Raw genomic sequence first — 20,270 nt, 5'->3', positions numbered from 1 at the left:
TTTCATTATAAACATGCAAGAAGTTCTCGCCATCAAACCCCTCAGGATATAATGATTTGGCCCGAAAATAAGATTCCTGTGACTCTAATTTTCCTTGGCCAGATCGAATGAAAGATTTGATCTAATGCTTGCATTCTAGCTGCAAAATCACTGAATGATGGTTTTTTACTCAGTATTTTACCTCATGCTTTGTAGATGTTTATGATTTGTGAGCCTTTCTGTTTCAATGTGATATGTACATTTCCTGAAAAAAAAATCTTGTGTTCTGCAAATCACACAGTAAAAATGTGAGTTCTTATAGGAAGAACTGGGGCAGAGCAGACCACTGCAAACCTACCTATGTGGTAGGGTAACCACAGTTCACTTGTGAAACCACGAACAGTTCTGAAGTCTCCGTTGGCATTTGCACACAGCATCACCACCATCCTTTCTTGCCATAACCTTACTTAGGCTGTGCTTGCTTCATGTTGCTCCAGTCCTTGACGCCATTCCCTCTTGCACAGACAGGTTGTTCCGGTCTCAGGCAAGGCGTTCTTTGGTGATGCTTTCTTTTTTAAACACGGGGGAAGTACCTTTGAAACTTCTTCATTCACATTTACAGCTTCACTAGATAAAGTGTAATATTGTGGGAAGCATTGTGGTTCTTTGAGGTACTTCCTCAAGGTTCCAGCTTTTTCTCCAAATGTCTTCATTTAACATGAAGGCATTATTTAATTGTTAAAAAGCTTGCCCATCACTGCTTCAAAATATTACTGTCAACCAGTGCATCTTCCAATTATATTGATATCATCTCCCCCTTTTTAAATATGTTACCATATTGGCAGTATATATATATTTTTTTGTTTTTGTTGTTTTTCCAAAAGATGACCAGTAAAGGGATCCCAACCCTCGACTTGGCGTCGTCAGCACCACACTCTCCCAAGTGAGCCAACCGGCCATCCCTATATAGGGATCCAAACCCATGGCCTTGGTGCCATCAGCACCACACTCTCCCAAGTGAGCCAACCGGCCATCCCTATATAGGGATCCAAACCCATGGCCTTGGTGCCATCAGCACCACACTCTCCCAAGTGAGCCAACCGGCCATCCCTATATAGGGATCCAAACCCATGGCCTTGGTGCCATCAGCACCACACTCTCCCAAGCGAGCCACGGGCCAGCCCTGCACTATATATATTTTCCCCCCTGAATCATTTACCATTTGAAAATTAGTCACAGTCATCATGACACTTCACCCCTAAATACTTTAAGCATGGCTTTCCTAAGAGCAGACAGTGAAGTTATGACACCCGGGAAGTTTAGCAATGAGCTGACATAGAGCCTTATTCCCATTTCCCCAAATACCCCATCAATGCCTTTTGTAGTGCCTTTGAACCCAAAATCCAGCAAGACCTATGACTGTGTGTTGCATTCAGTTGTTCCATCTCTTCGGTATCCTTTAGTCAGGAACATTCCCCTGCCCTTCTCCCCCCAACCCTCCACCCTCATTTTTTCTCTTGCCACAGGCCATCTTGAAGAGTCCAGGCCCCTTGTGTGGAATTCCCGTCTCTTGGACTCTTCTTGCTGTTTCCTTATAGTGAGCTTCAGTGACCCCTTCCTGATGCTCATCTTCCTCAGGCAGCACCTGCAGAGGCCAGAGCTCAGTTTGATTGCTTATGAAGGTGGTGCCTGCCAGATTTCTCCACAGAACAGGGCCCCATATTTTCCCTTACTCTTTAGCCAGTGTATTCCTTACTTTCTTGCCAACTTGTTGGTGCATTTAAGACATTCTTATAAAGTCTTCTCTAGCATCCTCTGTAGCATTCTTAGTCCAGCATTTCTAGTTGTTTCAGCAAGCAGGTTGTCTACATACCTGACTGCCACATTGCTGGAAGCCGATCTGTTTTCATCGTGTAACCAGCTTCCATACTGCTACCTCTATGACGCTGAGGCCCTCAGTGACCTCCCCAGTCTCATCTCCTGCCATCCCCAAGCTACTAGTGTCCAACAGACTACTGGTAGTTCCCAAACTCATCATTCATTTATTCACTTACTTAGAGTCTGCTTGCTTTTGGCACCAAGCTAGCCCCTGCTTATGGTCAGAGAGATACAGCCATCAAAAGAAGCAAATATAGCAGTGTCTGTGTTGCGATTATTCATTCAGCATGTATTTAAGTGTCACTCCTGTGCCTGGCCTTGTGCCTTCAGCAGGGAGATGATGGGGGTTGACATGCACAGTGATGTATTCGAAGTGCACTGGGGAGTATAGGGTGCTCTGGCTCATAGAACAGGAGGGGCAGGGAGGGGACAGGAGAGGCAGGAGCAAGGAAGGCTTCTCAGAAGTACCATCCTAACTGAACCTGAAAGACGAAAGTTCTCCAAATGAAAATGGGAGAGAGAGTAGGCCCACAGTTACTGGTGACACAAGGTGGGCGTCATTGGTCACTTTTCCCTCTAGGGAGGAGTGTCCCAGTGGTGATGGGATAGGAACAATAACCATGTTGTTGGTATCATTGCCTCTGTCCATCTGGTCTGGTGTGCCCTGAGCCCTCCTTGCCGGCCTGCGGAACTCCTCATCAGCACTAACAACCCAGCTCAGGTCTTCGTCCTCCAGGGACCCTACACACTCCCAATTAATTGTCCCCATTTCTATGCTTCCACTGTGTCTGGAACAAGCTTTTTTTAGGGGGAGAGGAGGGTGTTACTCTTTCTTTATTATCTGTTTGTTTCCCCTATCAAACTGTGAGCTCTTGAAAGTGACAAAATGATGCTAATTCAGCCCCGGATTCCCAGCTCCTAGCAGGGGCTGGCTCAAGACAAAGGCAGCTGATGAACACACATGCATGTTTGTGACTCAACAGTGACCTGAGACAAGTTCCTTCATCTAGTCGAACTTCCTTTTTTTTAATCTGCAACACTTGAATTGAATAGGTGGTTTTTCTGAGGGTACTTCCAACTCTAAAATGTATGAACTTGTGAAATAGGTGATCAGTGCTCCTCATAATCAGCTTGAGAGAGAGAGAGAGTGTGTGTGTGTGTGTGTGTGTGCACACACGTATGGTCTGATTAAAGGGAAGATGAAGAGGGGCGTTTGGTTTCTTTGAAAAAGTTTGTATTTCAGCAAACCCCATAAACTCCCTGGGGGACAGCCTTGGGGAATTGCCTGGCACCACAGCCTGGCCTTCCTCCCTTGGGTCCGGCGGTGAAGGTCACCCAAGGATTGAGCAGACCTGTGGGCCAAGGGTAAAGTCATTTGGATTACCTATTTTGTATCATTTTTACCTCCATACCCAGCAGAATCCAGGCTTCTTTGTGGGCTTTTGTTATTTGTTTTTAAATATAGAAGTAGCACTTAGAAAATAAAGTAACAAACACCTGTGTGTCCTTCAGTGCACTGAATTGAAAATCACCATATTGTCATATATGCTTCAAGTAATTTCAATTTGATAGAACTAGAATATTACAGATAGAGCTAAAGCCCCTTAGTTCCTCATCTTCAGTGCTGTTAAAAGTTCATTTATTGTACATTTACAAATGGTTAAAAGGTAAACTTTATTTTACCACACACACACCAAAAAAAACTTCTTTAAAAAAAGCAAAAAACGGTTCATTTAGGCCCAAGTCAGAGTCTGAGTACAGCTGGATCTCTCCGCCCGCCCCGCCCCGTCCCCTTTATAGCTAGTAGCTGAAGAACTGTGTTTTCTCTCCTTTACCTTCTAACCATCATTGTGGGTATAAACCCCACCTGCTCCTCTTTCCTTCACAGTCAATGGCACTGCCCCTCACCAATCCACCAGGGAGCTCTGTCGCTCGACCTCCTGGACAAGTCCCAGAGCCAGTTCATTAGTTTTTGGCATGTCCTTCCTTAATTCCCTTCTTTCTTTACACAAAAGGTAGCAATACAATATACAGTTTTGCACTTTGCTTTTTTCTCTTCACAATAAATCCTGGAGATCACCCCACAGCAGTTCGTAGGGCTCTTCTTTTGTCCCTGGCTAGCTGCATAGTGTTCCAGTGTGTGGGCGTACCATGGTTGATGCAACAAGTTCCCCAGTGACGGGGGTCCAAGGTGTCGGCGGTCTTCAGCTAGTAAAAATAATGCTGTAGCAAATACCGTCATGTGTATGTTGTTTGGCATTTCTGGAGGTGTTTCCTCAGGGTAGATTTCTAGTCGTGGTGGTTACAGTACTTGGGAATACAAATGAAAACTCTGAAGAAGCCAGACCCTTCCCAGTGGTGCGGTGTTTTTCTCTGACTCCTGGACTCTCCAGGGAACAGTGCTGGCAATAGGCAGTGCCATGGTGGATTGTGTGGAAGTGGCGATTCCCATCTGCCTGCTACTCTGGCCTTTCTCTTGGCCCGCTCTACTGGGGAGCTGTCTAGTGGACCAGTCCCAAAGGATGAACAGGTGGGCCACAGGCCACTCCTAGCTTCCCAGGTTCTTCTTCATTTCCCATCTAGAACCCTAAGACTAGGAGAATTGAAAAGTGACCTCTGAGAAGAAAAGTGAGCTGTATGCTGGAACAGGTTAGGGACCCCCACTTTACAGCAAGAAAAGTTACCCTGCGGGCTCTGGGATACCTCTGTGTATAGAATGGTTCTTGGTGACCCTGTGGCAGCCACACTCTGAGCCCTAAACTGTTGGGGGAAGATACACAATAGGGAAGAACTCAGAGGCAAGCCAGAGTGGGGCCAGGACATTCCCTCACTAGGATCTTGTCTCTCAACTGCAGCCACTCCTGTCCTCCAAAACCTGACCAGACTGTTCTGGAAAGGCGTGTACTTGTAGCTTCTGAGTCCAGGTGCTAACCAGCCTTTGGTGACTTACCATCGTCATTCAAGTCCTGGTTTCCCAGTGATGCTTGCCAGTGCACACCAAGGTGCCAGCATTGCACAGTCTCTGTACTGTACACAAGAGGGGAAGTTGTTCAGGGTAGACCAGCCACAAGGCAGTGACCAGCACTGACACAAGTCATGTGGGATGGGGGAGTTCTGGGGCTGAAAACACAGAGGACAGGAATAATTGTGCTCTTTCCGAGAAGGAACTGCTAACTAAGGGATTAGCGGGCAGCAATTTCTTCTCTCCAAGCCTCCCTTGGCCTGACCTGTGGCTAAGAGCTGTAGGTGACAACAGCAGGGTTGCTAAGGCTCTGCAGTGCTAGGGGGGTCTCACTGTGTCTTCCTCAGGTGGGTCACTAGAGCTTCATGGCCAGACTCTGATCCCAGGGTCTGGGGCCTCACAGTGGCCATTTCTAAAGTACCCATGGAAGGAGCCCTACCAGGCCAAACGGATGTGTAGGGAAGGAGCTGCTTCTGTCAGCATAAAAGAGTAGGGAAGCATCCCGCTCTGGAATGGAGAAGGTGCTCTTCTGCCAGAGGAAGGGGACTCACAGTTCTGCCTGGACCACACCTTTCTCCTTGTTCTTCCCTCTGCCTCTGCTGAGGCCACCATCCCTTGTGAGGGAGCTTCTTGTGATAGAGGCCCACACAACCTGGGATCACTTGTCTTCTCATGCCAGAACTCTGGGCAGCAGTTTCCGGTTGCCCAAATTAGCTGGTATTTATATAAGTGGTATTTATATAGACCTTTGTGCCTTTTCTCCCATGATTCTCACAGTAAGGATGCCTCAGGGATGGGGTTACCCATTGTCAAGATGAGAGAATGGAGGCACGGAATGCTGAGGTCACTTGCTTGGGTTCATGTTTGGAAAGTGGCGAAACCAGGATTTGAGCTCAGGTTGGCTGACTCCAAACCTGTGTGTTCTTTCCATGACACTGCTGTACGCCACCTTATCAGCAAGTTGTGCTGTGCCTCACAGGCTGTTTTTTATTGAGCACAAATTTGATAGGTGTGTTAACACACTTGAGAAAACCAAAAATACACCCAAGCCCAGGCCTTTGTGGAGCGAACTCCCCCACCCCCATTTTGGGTGGGCAGCTCCCTTTCCAGCAGTAAAAGTCTTCTTGTTAGCTGTCAAGCCCCAGAGGCCCTTGAGTGCAGCTCATAAAGTGGCCTCTTCCGAGGTGGTGTGCTGAGAAGCCACAAGGTGTTTCTACTCAGAAGAACAACACCTGTGCAGGTTGCTCACTGCCCTGCAGGGCTAGCAGGGAGACTTGGGGGTGGCCACAGTGCAGGTCGGGTGCACTTGGCCAACACCACCAGCATTGCAGAGCCTATAAAGAAATCTTTGGGCCCCAGTCTGACCTAAGGCTCCATTGTCCCAGGGAAGGGCATCAAGAACTGAATACACAATGGCCTGGGGCCTTGCATGTGGCAGGATGCCCCAAGCCTGCTCTTGCTCACTTTTTCTGCAGACTGATGTGCTCTCTTTGATACTTACATGCTTGTTTAACACTTCAGGGAAGAAAAGTCAGAAGACCAGGACCTCCAGGGCCTCAAGGACAAACCCCTGAAATTTAAAAAGGTGAAGAAAGATAAGAAAGAAGACAAAGAGGGCAAGCATGAGCCTCTGCAGCCGTCAGCCCACCACTCTGCTGAGCCAGCAGAGGCAGGCAAAGCAGAGACATCAGAAGGGTCAGGCTCTGCCCCAGCTGTGCCAGAAGCATCTGCCTCCCCTAAACAGCGGCGCTCCATCATTCGTGACCGGGGACCCATGTATGATGACCCCACCCTGCCTGAAGGTTGGACACGAAAGCTTAAGCAAAGGAAATCTGGCCGCTCCGCTGGGAAGTATGATGTGTATTTGATCAAGTAAGTAAGAGCAACTCCTGTCTCTACAGGGTGGGGAAGGCTAGTGACAGGGATGCTTTGGAGTGACAGCTCTTTGCTGCTCATTGATGAGGAAAATTCATGTGCATAACCCCACGGGGGGGGTGGGAGGGACATAAATAATGAACACTTAGACTAGATATGCTTCGAATGACTGTGTTCAGAGGTCCCTGCTCTGAGGGTAGCAGACCCTTTTTCCTCTCCCCAGTTTGAGTCCTTGTCTGAAGATGGAATAGCAGTAGGACCCACTCTGATTTTGTTTTTGTCTGCAAATCAGTGTGGGGAAAGGTGTACTCTCTAATAGGCCTCTGAGAAGAGAGAGAGACGGGCTCCATGTGCCTTTCCAACTGTCTCTTTTGCATTTGTCCAGCTTTGGACTGATAGCAGGGCATTTTCTGTTGAAGCAGAATAACTTCCAGAGCCAGAGGTTCAGAGGAGGAGTGAGTAAAGAAGCACATTTCATTTCTGCCCCTTAAATAATCTCAAAATGGTTAGCAGTTTTCAAAGGACATTTGCAGACAGCCTTCCTTATTTAATTCTACAACTCTGAGAAGGGTGAGCAAAGCATTATCCTATTGAAACCGATCCTCAGAGAGGCTAAGTGCCATGCCCAAGTTCAGACACAGAAGTGTTCAGATAGTGGATGAGGCCCAGGTACCAACTAGCAGTATGGTCCTCAGCCTGCTAACGGCCCCTTCTGTACCAGGCCTGACCCCTTTGGTTGCTGGATTGTGGAGAGACCTGGTGGGGTGGACGGAGGAGTGGCCTTGATGGCAGGCAGATCTTCAGGGGCATCCAGGCAACAGCTGTTGAGCAGCAAGCACTGAGATATTTTGGCATTAGAGCAGGCCACGCAGGTGCCAACTGCCACCAGATGACCTGATTCCTGCTTCGTCTGTAACCCTGGCTGTGCCCTTCTAGTTTCAACTTAATCCTGGCTTTTCTTAAATGGGACTCTTATTCAGTAGTGCAGTGTTGATAATAGTAATGTCTATCAGAGAGTTTCTCTTCACCATTCACTCTGCTCTCTCTCTGACATTGCCTTGGAAGCTTCTAATTGTTCTTTGTGTCTGTCTATTTGTCCCCACAGTCCCCAGGGAAAAGCCTTTCGTTCTAAAGTGGAGTTGATTGCATACTTCGAAAAGGTAGGCGACACTTCCCTGGACCCTAATGATTTTGACTTCACGGTAACTGGGAGAGGGAGCCCCTCCCGGCGAGAGCAGAAACCACCTAAGAAGCCCAAATCTCCCAAAGCTCCAGGAACTGGCAGAGGTCGGGGACGCCCCAAAGGGAGTGGCACTACAAGACCCAAGGTGGCAGCATCAGAGGGCGTGCAGGTGAAAAGGGTCCTGGAGAAAAGTCCTGGGAAGCTCCTCGTTAAGATGCCTTTTCAAGCTTCACCAGGGGGCAAAGCTGAGGGGGGTGGGGCCACCACATCTGCCCAGGTCATGGTGATCAAACGCCCTGGCAGGAAGCGAAAAGCTGAGGCCGACCCCCAGGCCATTCCCAAGAAACGGGGTCGAAAGCCAGGGAGTGTGGTGGTCGCGGCTGCTGCTGAGGCCAAGAAGAAAGCTGTGAAGGAGTCTTCCATCCGGTCCGTGCAGGAGACTGTGCTCCCCATCAAGAAGCGTAAGACCCGGGAGACAGTCAGCATCGAGGTTAAGGAAGTGGTAAAGCCCCTGCTAGTATCCACCCTTGGTGAGAAGAGCGGGAAGGGACTGAAGACCTGCAAGAGCCCCGGGCGGAAAAGCAAGGAGAGCAGCCCTAAGGGGCGCAGCAGCAGCGCCTCCTCACCCCCCAAGAAGGAGCACCACCATCATCACCACCACTCAGAGTCCCCAAAGGCCCCTGTGCCACTGCTTCCGCCACCGCCCCCACCTCCACCTGAGCCTGAGAGCTCTGAGGACCCCACCAGCCCCCCTGAGCCCCAGGACTTGAGCAGCACGGTCTGCAAAGAGGAGAAGATGCCCAGAGGAGGCTCCCTGGAGAGTGACGGCTGCCCCAAGGAGCCAGCTAAGACTCAGCCCGCGGTCACTACCGCTGCCACGGCCGCAGAAAAGTACAAACACCGAGGGGAGGGAGAGCGCAAAGACATTGTTTCATCCTCCATGCCAAGGCCAAACAGAGAGGAGCCTGTGGACAGCCGGACGCCCGTGACCGAAAGAGTTAGCTGACTTTACACAGAGCGGATTGCAAAGCAAACCAACAAGAATAAAGGCAGCTGTTGTCTCTTCTCCTTATGGGTAGGGCTCTGACAAAGCTTCCCGATTAACTGAAATAAAAAATATTTTTTTTTCTTTCAGTAAACTTAGAGTTTCGTGGCTTCAGGGTGGGAATAGTTGGAGCATTGGGGATGTTTTTCTTACCGACAAGCACAGTCAGGTTGAAGACCTAACCAGGGCCAGAAGTAGCTTTGCACTTTTCTAAACTAGGCTCCTTCAACAAGGCTTGCTGCAGATACTACTGACCAGACAAGCTGTTGATCAGGCACCTCCCCTCCCACCCAGACCTTTCCCCCATGTGGTCGTTAGGAGAGAGAGCAGTTAAGAGGACACTCTCTTTTTTGGTGCCATTGGTGCCCCACTCACAGCTCCCCTGCTTCCCCCACTTACCCCACTCCCAACCACGTTGGGATAGGGAGGTGTGAGACAGGAGAAACAGTTGGATTCTTTAGAGAAGACGGAGATGGCCAGTGCCTATGGCCCATGTGATCCCACCCGCGGTAGCACAGGTCTGGCCCCACGCCAGCCCCAATCTAAAACTGACAAGGACATTTCACAGGACAGGAAAGTGGCACCTGTCTGCTCCAGCTCTGGCATGGCTAGGAAGCAGTTGTTCCTTGAACTGCTGGGTGTAAACTGGCCTGAGCCACAGGAAAGGATGGCCCAAGGTGAGGTGGCATTGCCCATTCTCAAGGGACATCCTCGAGTGGGTGGCACTAGAGAGAGAGAGGCCATGCAGGCAGCAGGAGGAGATGCAGGCAGGTTGGCCTGGGTTGGGGCCAGGCCAAGAACAGCGGGGCCAGAGGGATTCCTAGTTGCTCAGAACAGCCTGTGTTTGGTAGTTAGGGACTTAGTAGATGGGACACGGCGCAAGGGGGGAGGAGAGGAAAATGTTCTTCCAATTACTTTACAATTCTACTCCTTTAGGGACAGCTTAGAATTATTTGCACTATTGAGTCTTCATGTTCCCACTTCAAAACAAACATGCTCTGACAGCAAACTGGCTTGAATTGATGACACTTTGTCCCTCAAGCCACAAGACATGATGGTGTTCAGAACTACCTGGATCTGTATATACCTGAGCGCTTGTTTTAAAGTGGGCTCAGCACATAGGGTTCCCACGAAGCTCCGAAACTCTAAGTGTTTGCTGCAATTTTATAAGGACTTCCTGATTGGTTTCTCTTCTCTGCCTTCCTTTCATTTCATCCTTTCATTTCTTCCCCTTCCTCCTTCCTTTCTCCTAGTTCATTCCTTCTGTTCCAGGCAGCCTCAGTGCCCAGGTATACCGCGAGCCGACACCTGTCAGCTCCAGCCCGTAGAACTCTCCCTTACTTTTGTCTTCCTGCTGCCAGTACCAGCCCCACCCTGTTCTGAGCCCTGAGGAAGCCCTGGGCTCTGTTGAGTCCAACCTGGCCTCTCTGTGAAGAGCAAGAGAGCAACAAGGTCTTACTCTTCTACATAGCCCCTTCTTCCCTGGTAAGAAAAAAAGCAAAAGGCTTTTCAGACCCTGGGACAATGAGCCTTTTCACTCTTCTACTCTAGAGGAGCAGGCCAGAGAGGCTGGGCTGGGTTTGGAAGCTGAGGGAAGGAAGCGCAGAGGGCCCCCCTGTGGCCTCTCAAGGTCATTGAGTGGCCCAGCAGGGGCTCCATGCCACTTCACTCAGAAGTCTAGCTCTAGCATAGTGCCACAGGGCAGCAGCGGGACAAGTGTCCCCCAGCTCCTCCCTGTTCCTCTTTTTCCCATGGAGTTCTTTTCTAATGGAAATGCTTTTACTCACTGGATGCTGGGTCAGGCCAGTACACCACACATTTCAATATCTGGTCCACTGGTGTGGTGTGGAAGTTTAGAGGCTTGGGCTTGCTGTGGGTTTTTAATTGATCAGTTTTCATTTGGGATCCCATCTGTTTAACCTCTGTTCAGGAAGTCCTTATCTAGCTGCATATCTTCATCATATTGGTATATCCTTTTCTGTGTTTACAGAGATGTCTCTTATATCTAAATCTGTCCAACTGAGAAGTACCTTATCAAAGTAGCAAATGAGACAGCAGTCTTATGCTTCCAGAAACACCCACAGGCACATCCCATGTGAGCTGCTGCCATGAACTGTCAAGTGCGTGTTGTCTTGTGTATTTCAGTTATTGTCCCCTGGCTTCCTTACTACCGTGTAATCATGAAGGAGTGAAACATCATAGAAACTGTCTAGCACTTCCTTGCCAGTCTGTAGTGATCAGGAACCATAGTTGACAGTTCCAATCAGTAGCTTAAGAAAAAAATGTGTTTGTCTCTTCTGGAATGGTTAGAAGCAAGGAAGTTTGCCCCATTTTGTTTGTAGAGTCATAGTTAGACTTTCTAACACATATGTATCCATTTCCTTATGCTGTAAAAGCAAGTCCTGCACAAAACTTCCATTGGTCCAATCCCTAATCCCTTCCACCTGCTTTGCTGTTGATCCTCCCAGCTTCACTTCTGACTCCTCCCCAAGAAGGGAAGGGAAGTCAGAGGAGAGGGGCGAGCCCTTCTGAACTCCTCTTCCTCCAAGGACAAAAGGCTCCTGACCCCGCAGTGGCCTCAAACTCCTGGCACCCCCAAAGGACACCTATCCACGCGAGTGCGGCCTCTGGCCAGGTTGTCACTGAGATGTTTGTTTTGGTCTGTCAAGTTTTTACACATTAAATTTAGTCCAGTGAAATGTGGCTGCTGGGCCCAGTGTCAGGAGCTGGCTTCTCCATTGGCTTGGTACTGTCTGGTCCTGGGAAGAGGAGTGTGGGGCCTAGCAGGCACCCCTGTCGCCCATGACAGTTCATTCAGGGACTGACTGGGCATTCGTGGTTGGGAACACATTTCAGGTGTCATTTTCTTTCAGTTGGGTCTCACCTGCAGCTCCCTCACTCCCAGCTTCTTTCTCTTAAAGTTTGTTCCAAAGCTGCAGGTGGTGCCTGAGACTCCTTAGGGTTTTCTCTGTTTCCCCCTTTCTTCCCCATTCCCTCTTCCTCCCCAAATAAAGGCATCACAAGTCGGTTGCCTTTAAACAGGCAGCCTTGGCAGTTTATCGCCCAAACGGGCAGGGGTCCTGCAGCTCCTGTGCTGCCCTGCCTTGGGGTCAAGTTGACAAGAGGTTGGAGGGAAAGCCTTAAGCCACGGGATTCTCACCAGCTGTGTCCGGCCCAGTTTTGGGGTGTGACCTCAATTTTGTCTGTACTTGAAAACTATGAAGATTGGGGGGCATCTTTTACTGAATATGTGAAGAATACAGGAATTGACCAACAGCTTTCAAATACCCATGGGGCTAGGTCATTAAGGTCACATCCACAGTCTCCCCACCCTCGTTCTAGTCGTTAGTTACTACCTCCTCTCCTGACAGAATACTGTATGTTCTCGAGCTCTTCCCAGGTACACCCAGCCCAGCCCTGCCCTGCCTATTGGTGGGCTTGTTATAACCAGTGGAATTGCCAGCCTTGACAATGCAGTGAGCTGGGGACAATTGGCCACAGCCAGGCTCTAGTACAGCTCCCTTCTGCTGGTGCTGTATCTCCATATCAAAAGGCACAGGGGACATCTAGAAATGCCACATTCCCCAATCCATCAGTGCCAAACCAGCCAAGGGCCCAGCCTCTCAGCTCGCTCGATGGTGAAAGCTGCTACTCCTGAGACTCCAATGCCAGTGCAGACAGCAGTCTGTTCAGTGGCATTATTACAGGCTAGAGGGCATGAATAGTGGAAATGGGAACTGGAGCAGCCTTAAATTGTGACCTGCTTGTCTGCCCAGCTTGTCGTTGCTGTGACAGTGATCATGAAAGAGGGTAATAACCAGAAACAAACTGCCAAGTTTGATAGAGAAAGGAGTTTCCTTAGCTGGCAGGACCTCTGAATTTTAAGTAACTTTTAATAAGCAGCTCAAGCCCAGGAGAGAGCAAAAGGGTATGAACTGAAGCCATCAGGTGGGACCAGCTGGATTTCATTTAGCCCAAGTGGAGCCCCGACAGCCAGAGCTCTGTATTTCCAGATCATTCCAGCCAGGCTCTTTGGGCCGACTGGGCTGGGACAGCTCACAGGTACTGGTTCTTTGAGAAGACCTTAGTGCATCAATTCTTAGCCTGTTTCGTTGCCTCAAATTGTTTCCTGATTGGAGTTCACACCTACAGATTCAAGGACCTATGGCCTAGACTTAAGGAAGTAAGCTGTTTCTAGAGCCCCTGTGGATGATCCCATAGCAAATCCCCCGAGTTCCTGCCTACCAATCAAGCCAGCATGCCTGGAGAACCTGCCGCAGCAGGGTGGGGGCAGATGCAGCAGCCCCCACGCCTGGGGCAGAGCCCTCTGCTCCCTCCATGGCTTCTTCCTGCTCTTCCTCTCAGCTGGGCATCAGTGAACTAGCTCCACCCTGAAGGGATTTGTGATTCTCTCCATTTTGGTGTCTTTCTCTTTTAGATACTGTATTAGTCTTTTAAAAAGGCATAGTCTAATTGTTATAAGTCGCTAGGATACTGCCTCCCCCAGGCTCTAAAATTACATATTAAAGGGGAAAAACTGAACACTAAAACCAGTTCTCAACAATTTAGAAGGAAAACCTAGAAAATATTTGGCTGAAAATTACATTTTGATGTTTCTGAATGAATAAAAGCAAGCCTTGCAAAAATCCTGATCTAAAAATACTTAGCATTTGGCCTGAGATGTCTGGTGAGCGTTAGAGGCGAAAGGAAATCCAGCCTGAAGTCTCCTGTATCTGAGGAGGTGGAACCAGGGGCCTCCTGAGACTCTGGGCCATTTTGTCATTGGAGAACCAGTCTCTCTTTGGGTAGCAGTCCCCCAGGACACAGCTTCTGACTCTGTCCTTTGGGGGCGGTATGGGGTTTAATCTGGTCCCAAAGCTACAAGAGCCTAGCTCTTGGTATGGAAGGCCCAGCACCACCCTACCTCCTGTTCTTTTCTCATCCTGACAGAGCCTGCCCTAGCAGTGATTGGTCAGGAAGACCATGAGTTCTGAGTGTGGACTGCCCTTGCACATTCCTCCTGCTCTGCTCTCCTCGGGGTCTTCTGGCCCTGAAGTGGCAGAGCACCCTGGCGCTCTCTTCTGAACTCATCCCTCACCCCAGAGCCTCTCACTGCCTCTGCAAGCCACTCTGCCTACCCTGTCACTCAGTCAAGAGGCTCCAGAGCCCCCAGGGCAGAGGGAGGGCAAGTGAGGGCAGTGCAGGGAGGGAGGACAGTCCTACACACACACACACACACACACTTACACACACACACACACACACACACACACACACCCGGTCTTTGCACAGGCAGAGCCCAGATCTTCAGTCACAGAAGGAAATCCTTCCTTTGAATTCAGCATTTGGGAAACTTGCAAATCACCCTTGCTCCCTGGCTCCCCGCTTTCTGTCTTACCTTTTATTGGGTCCTGCTCAGCAGCGAGAGCAAATGAGGTGAAAAGGCCAAGAGATTTGTCTCCTGCCCGCTGATAGTCCCTCTCTCCACAGTGTTTGTGTGTCAAGTGGCAAAGCTGTTTTTCCTGGTGACCCTGATTCTATCCAGTAACTTATAGACTATATGCATAGGCCTGCTTTGTTTCCTCTATCCTGGACTTTTGTTTTGCTTTTTAGTTTGGCTTTTAGTTTTTTTTGGTCCCTTTTATTTAATGCACTGACTAGACACACAAAGCAGTTGAATTTTTATATATATATCTGTATATTGCACAATTACAAACTCATTTTGCTTGTGGCTCCACACACAAAAAAAGACCTGTTAAAATTATACCTGTTGCTTAATTACAATATTTCTGATAACCATAGCATAGGACAAGGGAAAATAAAAAAAGAAAAAAAAAAAAGAAAAAAACGACAAATCTGTCTGCTGGTCACTTCTTCTGTCCAAGCAGATCCACGGTCTCTCCTCGCTTCTTTCAAGGGCTTCCCTGGGCCAAGCGAAGGAGGCTTCAGGCAGCACCAGCTTTTGCACTCTGTTCCTCCTGGATGCAGGATACCCCTTGACCTGCTGAAGTCCCCTTCCACCTGTGGGGGGAGCTGGAGTCCACAGGGATGGCCTGACTCCACTGCTCCAGTGACCCAGTCAGGGTGAGCCCTTCTGGAGAGTCAGCCTAGCAGGCCTCCCCACCAGTAGGGCTTGAAGCGTGTTTCACCCTCCTTGCTAAGTCCAGGGGGCGGGGGTACAGATGGGAGGCCTGTTCTGTCTCTGAACCTGTGAGCTGCACCAGGTAGAACGCCAGAGCACCAGAACCACATGCGACAGCCCAATTGGTCCCCTCCAGGAAGTAGCGAAGACTCCAGTAACGTCCCTTTCTCTTCTCCCCATCCCACGAGTAATTGCATTTGCTTTTGTAATTCTTAATGAGCAATATCTGCTGGAGAGTTTAGCTGTAACAGTTCTTTTTGATCATTTTTTTAAGTAACTAAAAACACCAAAAAAATTCAGAAACTTGTTCTTCCAAAGCAGAGAGCATTATAATCACCAGGGCCAAAATCTTCCCTCCCTGCGTCATTGCTTCTGAGGCCTGACTCCAAAAGAGAAACAGTTGCAGCCCTTTGAGCGGCTGGGCTACCCTCAGGCCCCTGGAGGACCAGGGCTGGGGCAGCCTCTGGGCCCACATCCCCGGGCCTGCTCCCGCGTGCATTCAGTATTAGCAGTGGGTCACGAAGATCTTTCCCACACAGCCTGGGATGGGGGCAGAGGAGGCCGTTGCCGCTGATGTTTGGCCACTAACAGGTGGGTGTCTGCGTGTGTCCACGTGCGTGCTTTCTGACTGACATGAAATCAGCACCCGAGTTAGCCTCACCCGGTGACTTCTAGCCCCGCCCGGATGGAGCGGGGCCCACCTGGTCAGTGTTTCTGGGGAGCTGGACAGTGGAATGCAAAAGGCTTGCAGAACTTGAAGCCTGCTCCTTCCCTTGCTACCACGGCCTCCTTTTCCGTTTGATTTGTCACTGCTTCAATCAATAACAGCCGCTCCAGAGTCAGTAGTTGATGAATATATGACCAAATATCACCAGGACTGTTACTCAATGTGTGCCGAGCCCTTTCCTCGCGCTGGGCTCCCGTGTATCTGGACACTGTAATGTGTGCTGTGTTTGCTCTCCTTCCCCTTCCTTCCTAGCCTTTTCCTTGTCTTTCTGGGGTTTTTCTGTTTGGGTTTGGTTTGGTTTTTATTTCTCCTTTTGTGTTCCAAACATGAGGTTCTCTCTACTGGTCCTCTTAACTGTGGCGTTGAGGCTTATATTTGTGTAATTTTTGGTGGGTGAAAGGAACTTCGCTAAGTAAATCTCTTCTGTGTTTGAACTGAAATCTGTATTGTAACCTTGTTTAAAGTAATTGTTCCAGAGACAAATGCTTCTAGACACCTTTTCTTTACAAACAAAAGCATTCGGAGGGAGGGGGATGGTGACTGGGGAGGAGGAGACCCGAAAAGACCCCTGCCCAGGTCAGCCAGAAACCACCCAGAGAAGCTAAGCCGGGAGTCCCATTCCGAGCCAACAGACCGAATAGCTGCTGTGTTGCGACTTTCAAAGTCAGAGCAAAACCAGTTTTTGTTCCACCCACTGGATTCTTTTGTTCTCCCCCCCTCGCCCCCCCCCCACCGCCCCCATATTATTACCACCATCATTATTTTTAAGGAAAGACAAGGTTGATGTTCTTTTGAGGGGAGCCAGGAGGGAATGTGTGTGAGCAGAGCTTACCTCACTGAAGACAGGGAGGACGGGGCTGAGCCTGCCTGAGGGTGTGGCCAGGACACTTCATTTGGGCACAGGTCAGGCATATGTTGGCAGATGTATTGGCCACTGTTGCCTGACGCAGCTGTTCCTGGACAAGCCAGGCAGTGGGTATTCTCCTCTCCAAGGTGTGCCCTATGGGCATTACCGTTCAAGACACTTCTCTCACTCCACCCTGTCCCCCAGTGCACAACACTCATGTGACATCTCTATTCCCTGCCATCCTGGGAGAATAAAATGATGATGGAGGAGGCACTCTTTCTCGCTCTTTGCCATCATCCGATTCCCGGCAAAACTTAAGATGTGAGAAACCCCCTAAGCCTTTCCATGGCACAAACATACTTCTCAGAGAAGCTGTTATCCTCATTAGACATTGTTTTTAGACTCGTGAGACAAGGATAATTCCCTTTAGCACCTGACAGATCCTCCTCTGAAAGGTGAAGAGGATGGTTCTGACTGCAGTGACCATTTGCACATGGGGTATAGTAGCTGGAAGAACCAGGCAGGGTGTCCGCCCCCTCCCAAGTTGAAGTGATGCTCCCCTGTGCCAGCCCAGAGGCCGAGATCTGTGGATAGTGCTGCCAGTGACACAGGCCACCCTGTGCAGAAAGGAGATGACTATGGCCCAAAAAGCCATCTGAGGATGGGAGTGGTACACGTGGGGCAAGGGGAGAGGCCCGGGACAGACTTAGCTGGAGATGTCTCTAAAAGCCCTCTATCACATTCACCTTCAGTTTTTGTGTTTTGGGACAATTACTTTAGAAAATAAGTAGATCGTTTTAAAAACAAAAAATATTGATTGCTTTTTTGTAGTGTTCAAAAAAAAGGTTCTTTGTGTATAGCCAAATGACTGAAAGCACTGATATATTTAAAAACAAAAGGCAATTTATTAAGGAAATTTGTACCATTTCAGTAAACCTGTCTGAATGTACCTGTATACGTTTCAAAAACACCCCCCACTGAATCCCTGTAACCTATTTATTATATAAAGAGTTTGCCTTATAAATTTACATAAAAATGTCCGTTTGTGTCTTTTGTTGTAAAATCAAGTGATTTTTTCATAAGGTTCTTTTACTATTTGAAAAGATGGGCAGCACGCAGTTTTATTTTATTTTTGTAAGTTTTTTAATACATGTGAAAGCAAAGAATACTCAGCATGCCTTTCTAAGTGACGCGTTTGCACTTCTTGTTGGGAAGTACTGTATCCTGTGCTGTTAGCATTCTCGATAAATCTCTCTGTGAAAGTGACTCAAGGTCTGGGCTTTCATTATAAGACAGCAGTCCCCCTGCAGCTCACATGACAGCATGGTGGTGCGCTTCCTCATTGGAGCTGACTGTCCCTAGATACAGCGAGCCACATTCAGGACTGCCATGGTGGGAAGGGAAGCCCACTTCCAGCGCTGGCCTCACTAGCAGCCTTTTTGGCTTGCTCTGTGCCAGTGCTTTCCAGTGTGGGACAGGAAGGGCCTGGCACGAGTCTGCCTGCAGCACAACTTCCCTGTTCTGACAGGAATGGCAGTGGCACCTCCTAGGTCTGGATGTGCCGTGGTGCTTTTGGACAACTTCCCACCCAGGGCTCTGGCTCCTTTTGTGTCCCACACCAGCTGAGTCCCTTGAATGGCCTCTGCTGAGTGCTAACCTGTTTCCCTGACCAGGCAAAGGCATGCTGAGGAACTGTCCAAAGGGGGCCCTGTTGTCACTGGCTTCCCATAAGGGTGTAGGCTCTCAGGAGCTGCCTACCCAGGCCACAGCTGTCCTCACCAGCCTGGTGCCAGGCCGGAGGAGATGACAGCTGCATAGAGCAGAGGGACTGTGGATTTGCTTAGAGTCCAGCTTCACATGCTACTGGAAGTTACCCTCTAAAATCCTGGCCTCGAATGTTAAATGAAACAGTTGAAAATTCAACCTATATACATTGAGCATTTCCTGTGTGCCAGGCCTGTTCCAGGACTGATATCCCCCACTGTGTATGTAGGACCAAGTTCCTGCTCCCATTGAGCTCAGTGTGTGTGTGCATGATAATGTCAGATACTGCAGTTGGTATATCAGTAACGCTAACCCCATGAGAAGCCACTGGGACTCAGGGCGTGGTTGGCCTCCTCTTTGGGAGTGGCCACAGTGGCTGCAGCTCCTGGGAAGAGGCTCCAATGTGGGCCATTTGGGGACCTTGGGTGGACCTCATTTCTGTAAACAGCCCTAAGTTCCCCTTTGCAGCCAGGATTGAGAGGACAAGTGGGACTGTTGGGAGGAGACCTATTGCCTTATAGGCATGCATCCAGCTGGAGAAACTTTGAGTCAGACCCCACTGCTTCTTGTGGGGTCTTCCCCTGTCTAGAGGGGGAGTCAGACAAGTGCTGAGGCACAGAACTCCAGCATGTTCAAGAAGGGTGCACACCGGAGGACGGTACAATGGGCTGCGGGCAGCTCCGCCTACGGGGCTTGGGAAGCTTTCACCACAGCTGAGTAAGGGCTGGGGAGGGCTGGAGGAGCGGTATGTGCAACCTCACTGCCACGGGGGACAGCTTTCTTCATACCTTTGAGGATACCTAAGCAGTTTTGAATGGCTTAAGGCTGCTGATGTGTGCAGAGGGCTAGACATGAGGTGGGCGGGCAGGGGCTACATTGTGACAGCCCTGTGGCTGCACTGAAGAGCTGGGACTCCATAGGAGGGCTTTGGGAACCTTGGGAAGGTCTTGTGCAGGAAAGTGCTGTGGGTTGATTTGTGCCTGAGCAAGGCCATCCAGAAAAGAGGCAGGGAACCCGGTCAGGAAACTAGTGTGTTCATCCACGTAAGAGGTAATGGTGAGAGCAGTGGGCCTGTGGGGAAGGGAGAGACTCCAATGTTTAGTGAGACGATAGGAAAATTATGGTCGCCGAGATGTGGGGCAGAGGAGTGACCAGAAAAGCCAAAGAAATCAGTGGGTAGAGAACATCGAGGGAACAGGCAAGAGAGACTGATGGGGCTAAGAGGTCTAGATGGGGTAAGAGGTCTAACGGGCAGGGAGCTGAGCTTGGTGACTGACAACTGCGTATGTCCTCTCAGGGGGAAGTGCAGACTGAGCCAGAAGTGTGACAGAAAAGGGAGGAGGGACAGCAGGAGGTGAAGAAGCATGAGGGGTAGAGCAAAGGCCTGTGGGAGCCAGCAAAGAAGGAAAAGTGGCAAATACTGCAAAGAGCTAACAATTGGCTGGCGCAGGTTACTGAAGGAGCCGAAAAGATGGGATCCAGGGCACAAGAGGCGGCCTGCTGGACAAGCTTCCAGACCGTTCTCCCCGTATCCGGCTTCACCAACAGCTGACAGTAATCAGCTGGGGGCTTTCTGTGACCCACATCTGACCCTGTCCTGCCTAGAACTCTGCCTAGAACTCTCCAATGCCTCCCTAATGAAGTCAAAACTTCATAACGGCGCCTCCCAGTGACTTTCACCAAGCTAGTAGGCAGACGCCTTTCTGGAACATCCCGTGCCTTTTGCTGTGCCCTTTGTCCCCAGTGCTGCGAGCGGCTCTTCATCCTTCGGAATGCCACCCTCCTCCCGGAAGCCTGCGCTGCCTACCCCGCCGGCCTCGCGCCGACCGAGGTCCCTTCGCCCCGCGGCATGGCGGATAGTGCTGCCA

The 20,270-nt window shown here is 49.7% G+C and overlaps 2 protein-coding genes across 2 annotated transcripts in view; both read left to right on the top strand.

Moving 5' to 3' along the window:
* Positions 1-9,016, top strand: part of MECP2 (methyl CpG binding protein 2) — a 53,671-nt gene extending 44,655 nt beyond the window's left edge. Inside the window, exons 2-3 of the mRNA XM_008578407.1 lie at positions 6,341-6,691; positions 7,800-9,016. Coding sequence (XP_008576629.1) covers positions 6,341-6,691; positions 7,800-8,883 — 1,435 coding nt within the window. The 3' untranslated portion in view covers positions 8,884-9,016. The remainder of the gene's footprint in view (positions 1-6,340; positions 6,692-7,799) is intronic.
* A 10,857-nt stretch (positions 9,017-19,873) lies between these two features.
* The window catches only part of IRAK1 (interleukin-1 receptor-associated kinase 1), a 9,629-nt gene continuing 9,232 nt past the window's right edge, over positions 19,874-20,270 (top strand). The window contains exons 1-2 of the mRNA XM_008578415.1: positions 19,874-19,930; positions 20,147-20,261. Of these exons, the coding sequence (XP_008576637.1) occupies positions 19,874-19,930; positions 20,147-20,261 (172 nt within the window). The remainder of the gene's footprint in view (positions 19,931-20,146; positions 20,262-20,270) is intronic.

This window comes from Galeopterus variegatus, unplaced genomic scaffold (genome assembly GCF_000696425.1).
Source record: "Galeopterus variegatus unplaced genomic scaffold, G_variegatus-3.0.2 Scaffold1677, whole genome shotgun sequence".
NCBI lineage: Eukaryota > Metazoa > Chordata > Mammalia > Dermoptera > Cynocephalidae > Galeopterus > Galeopterus variegatus.
This window is presented reverse-complemented; position numbering and strand designations above follow the sequence as displayed.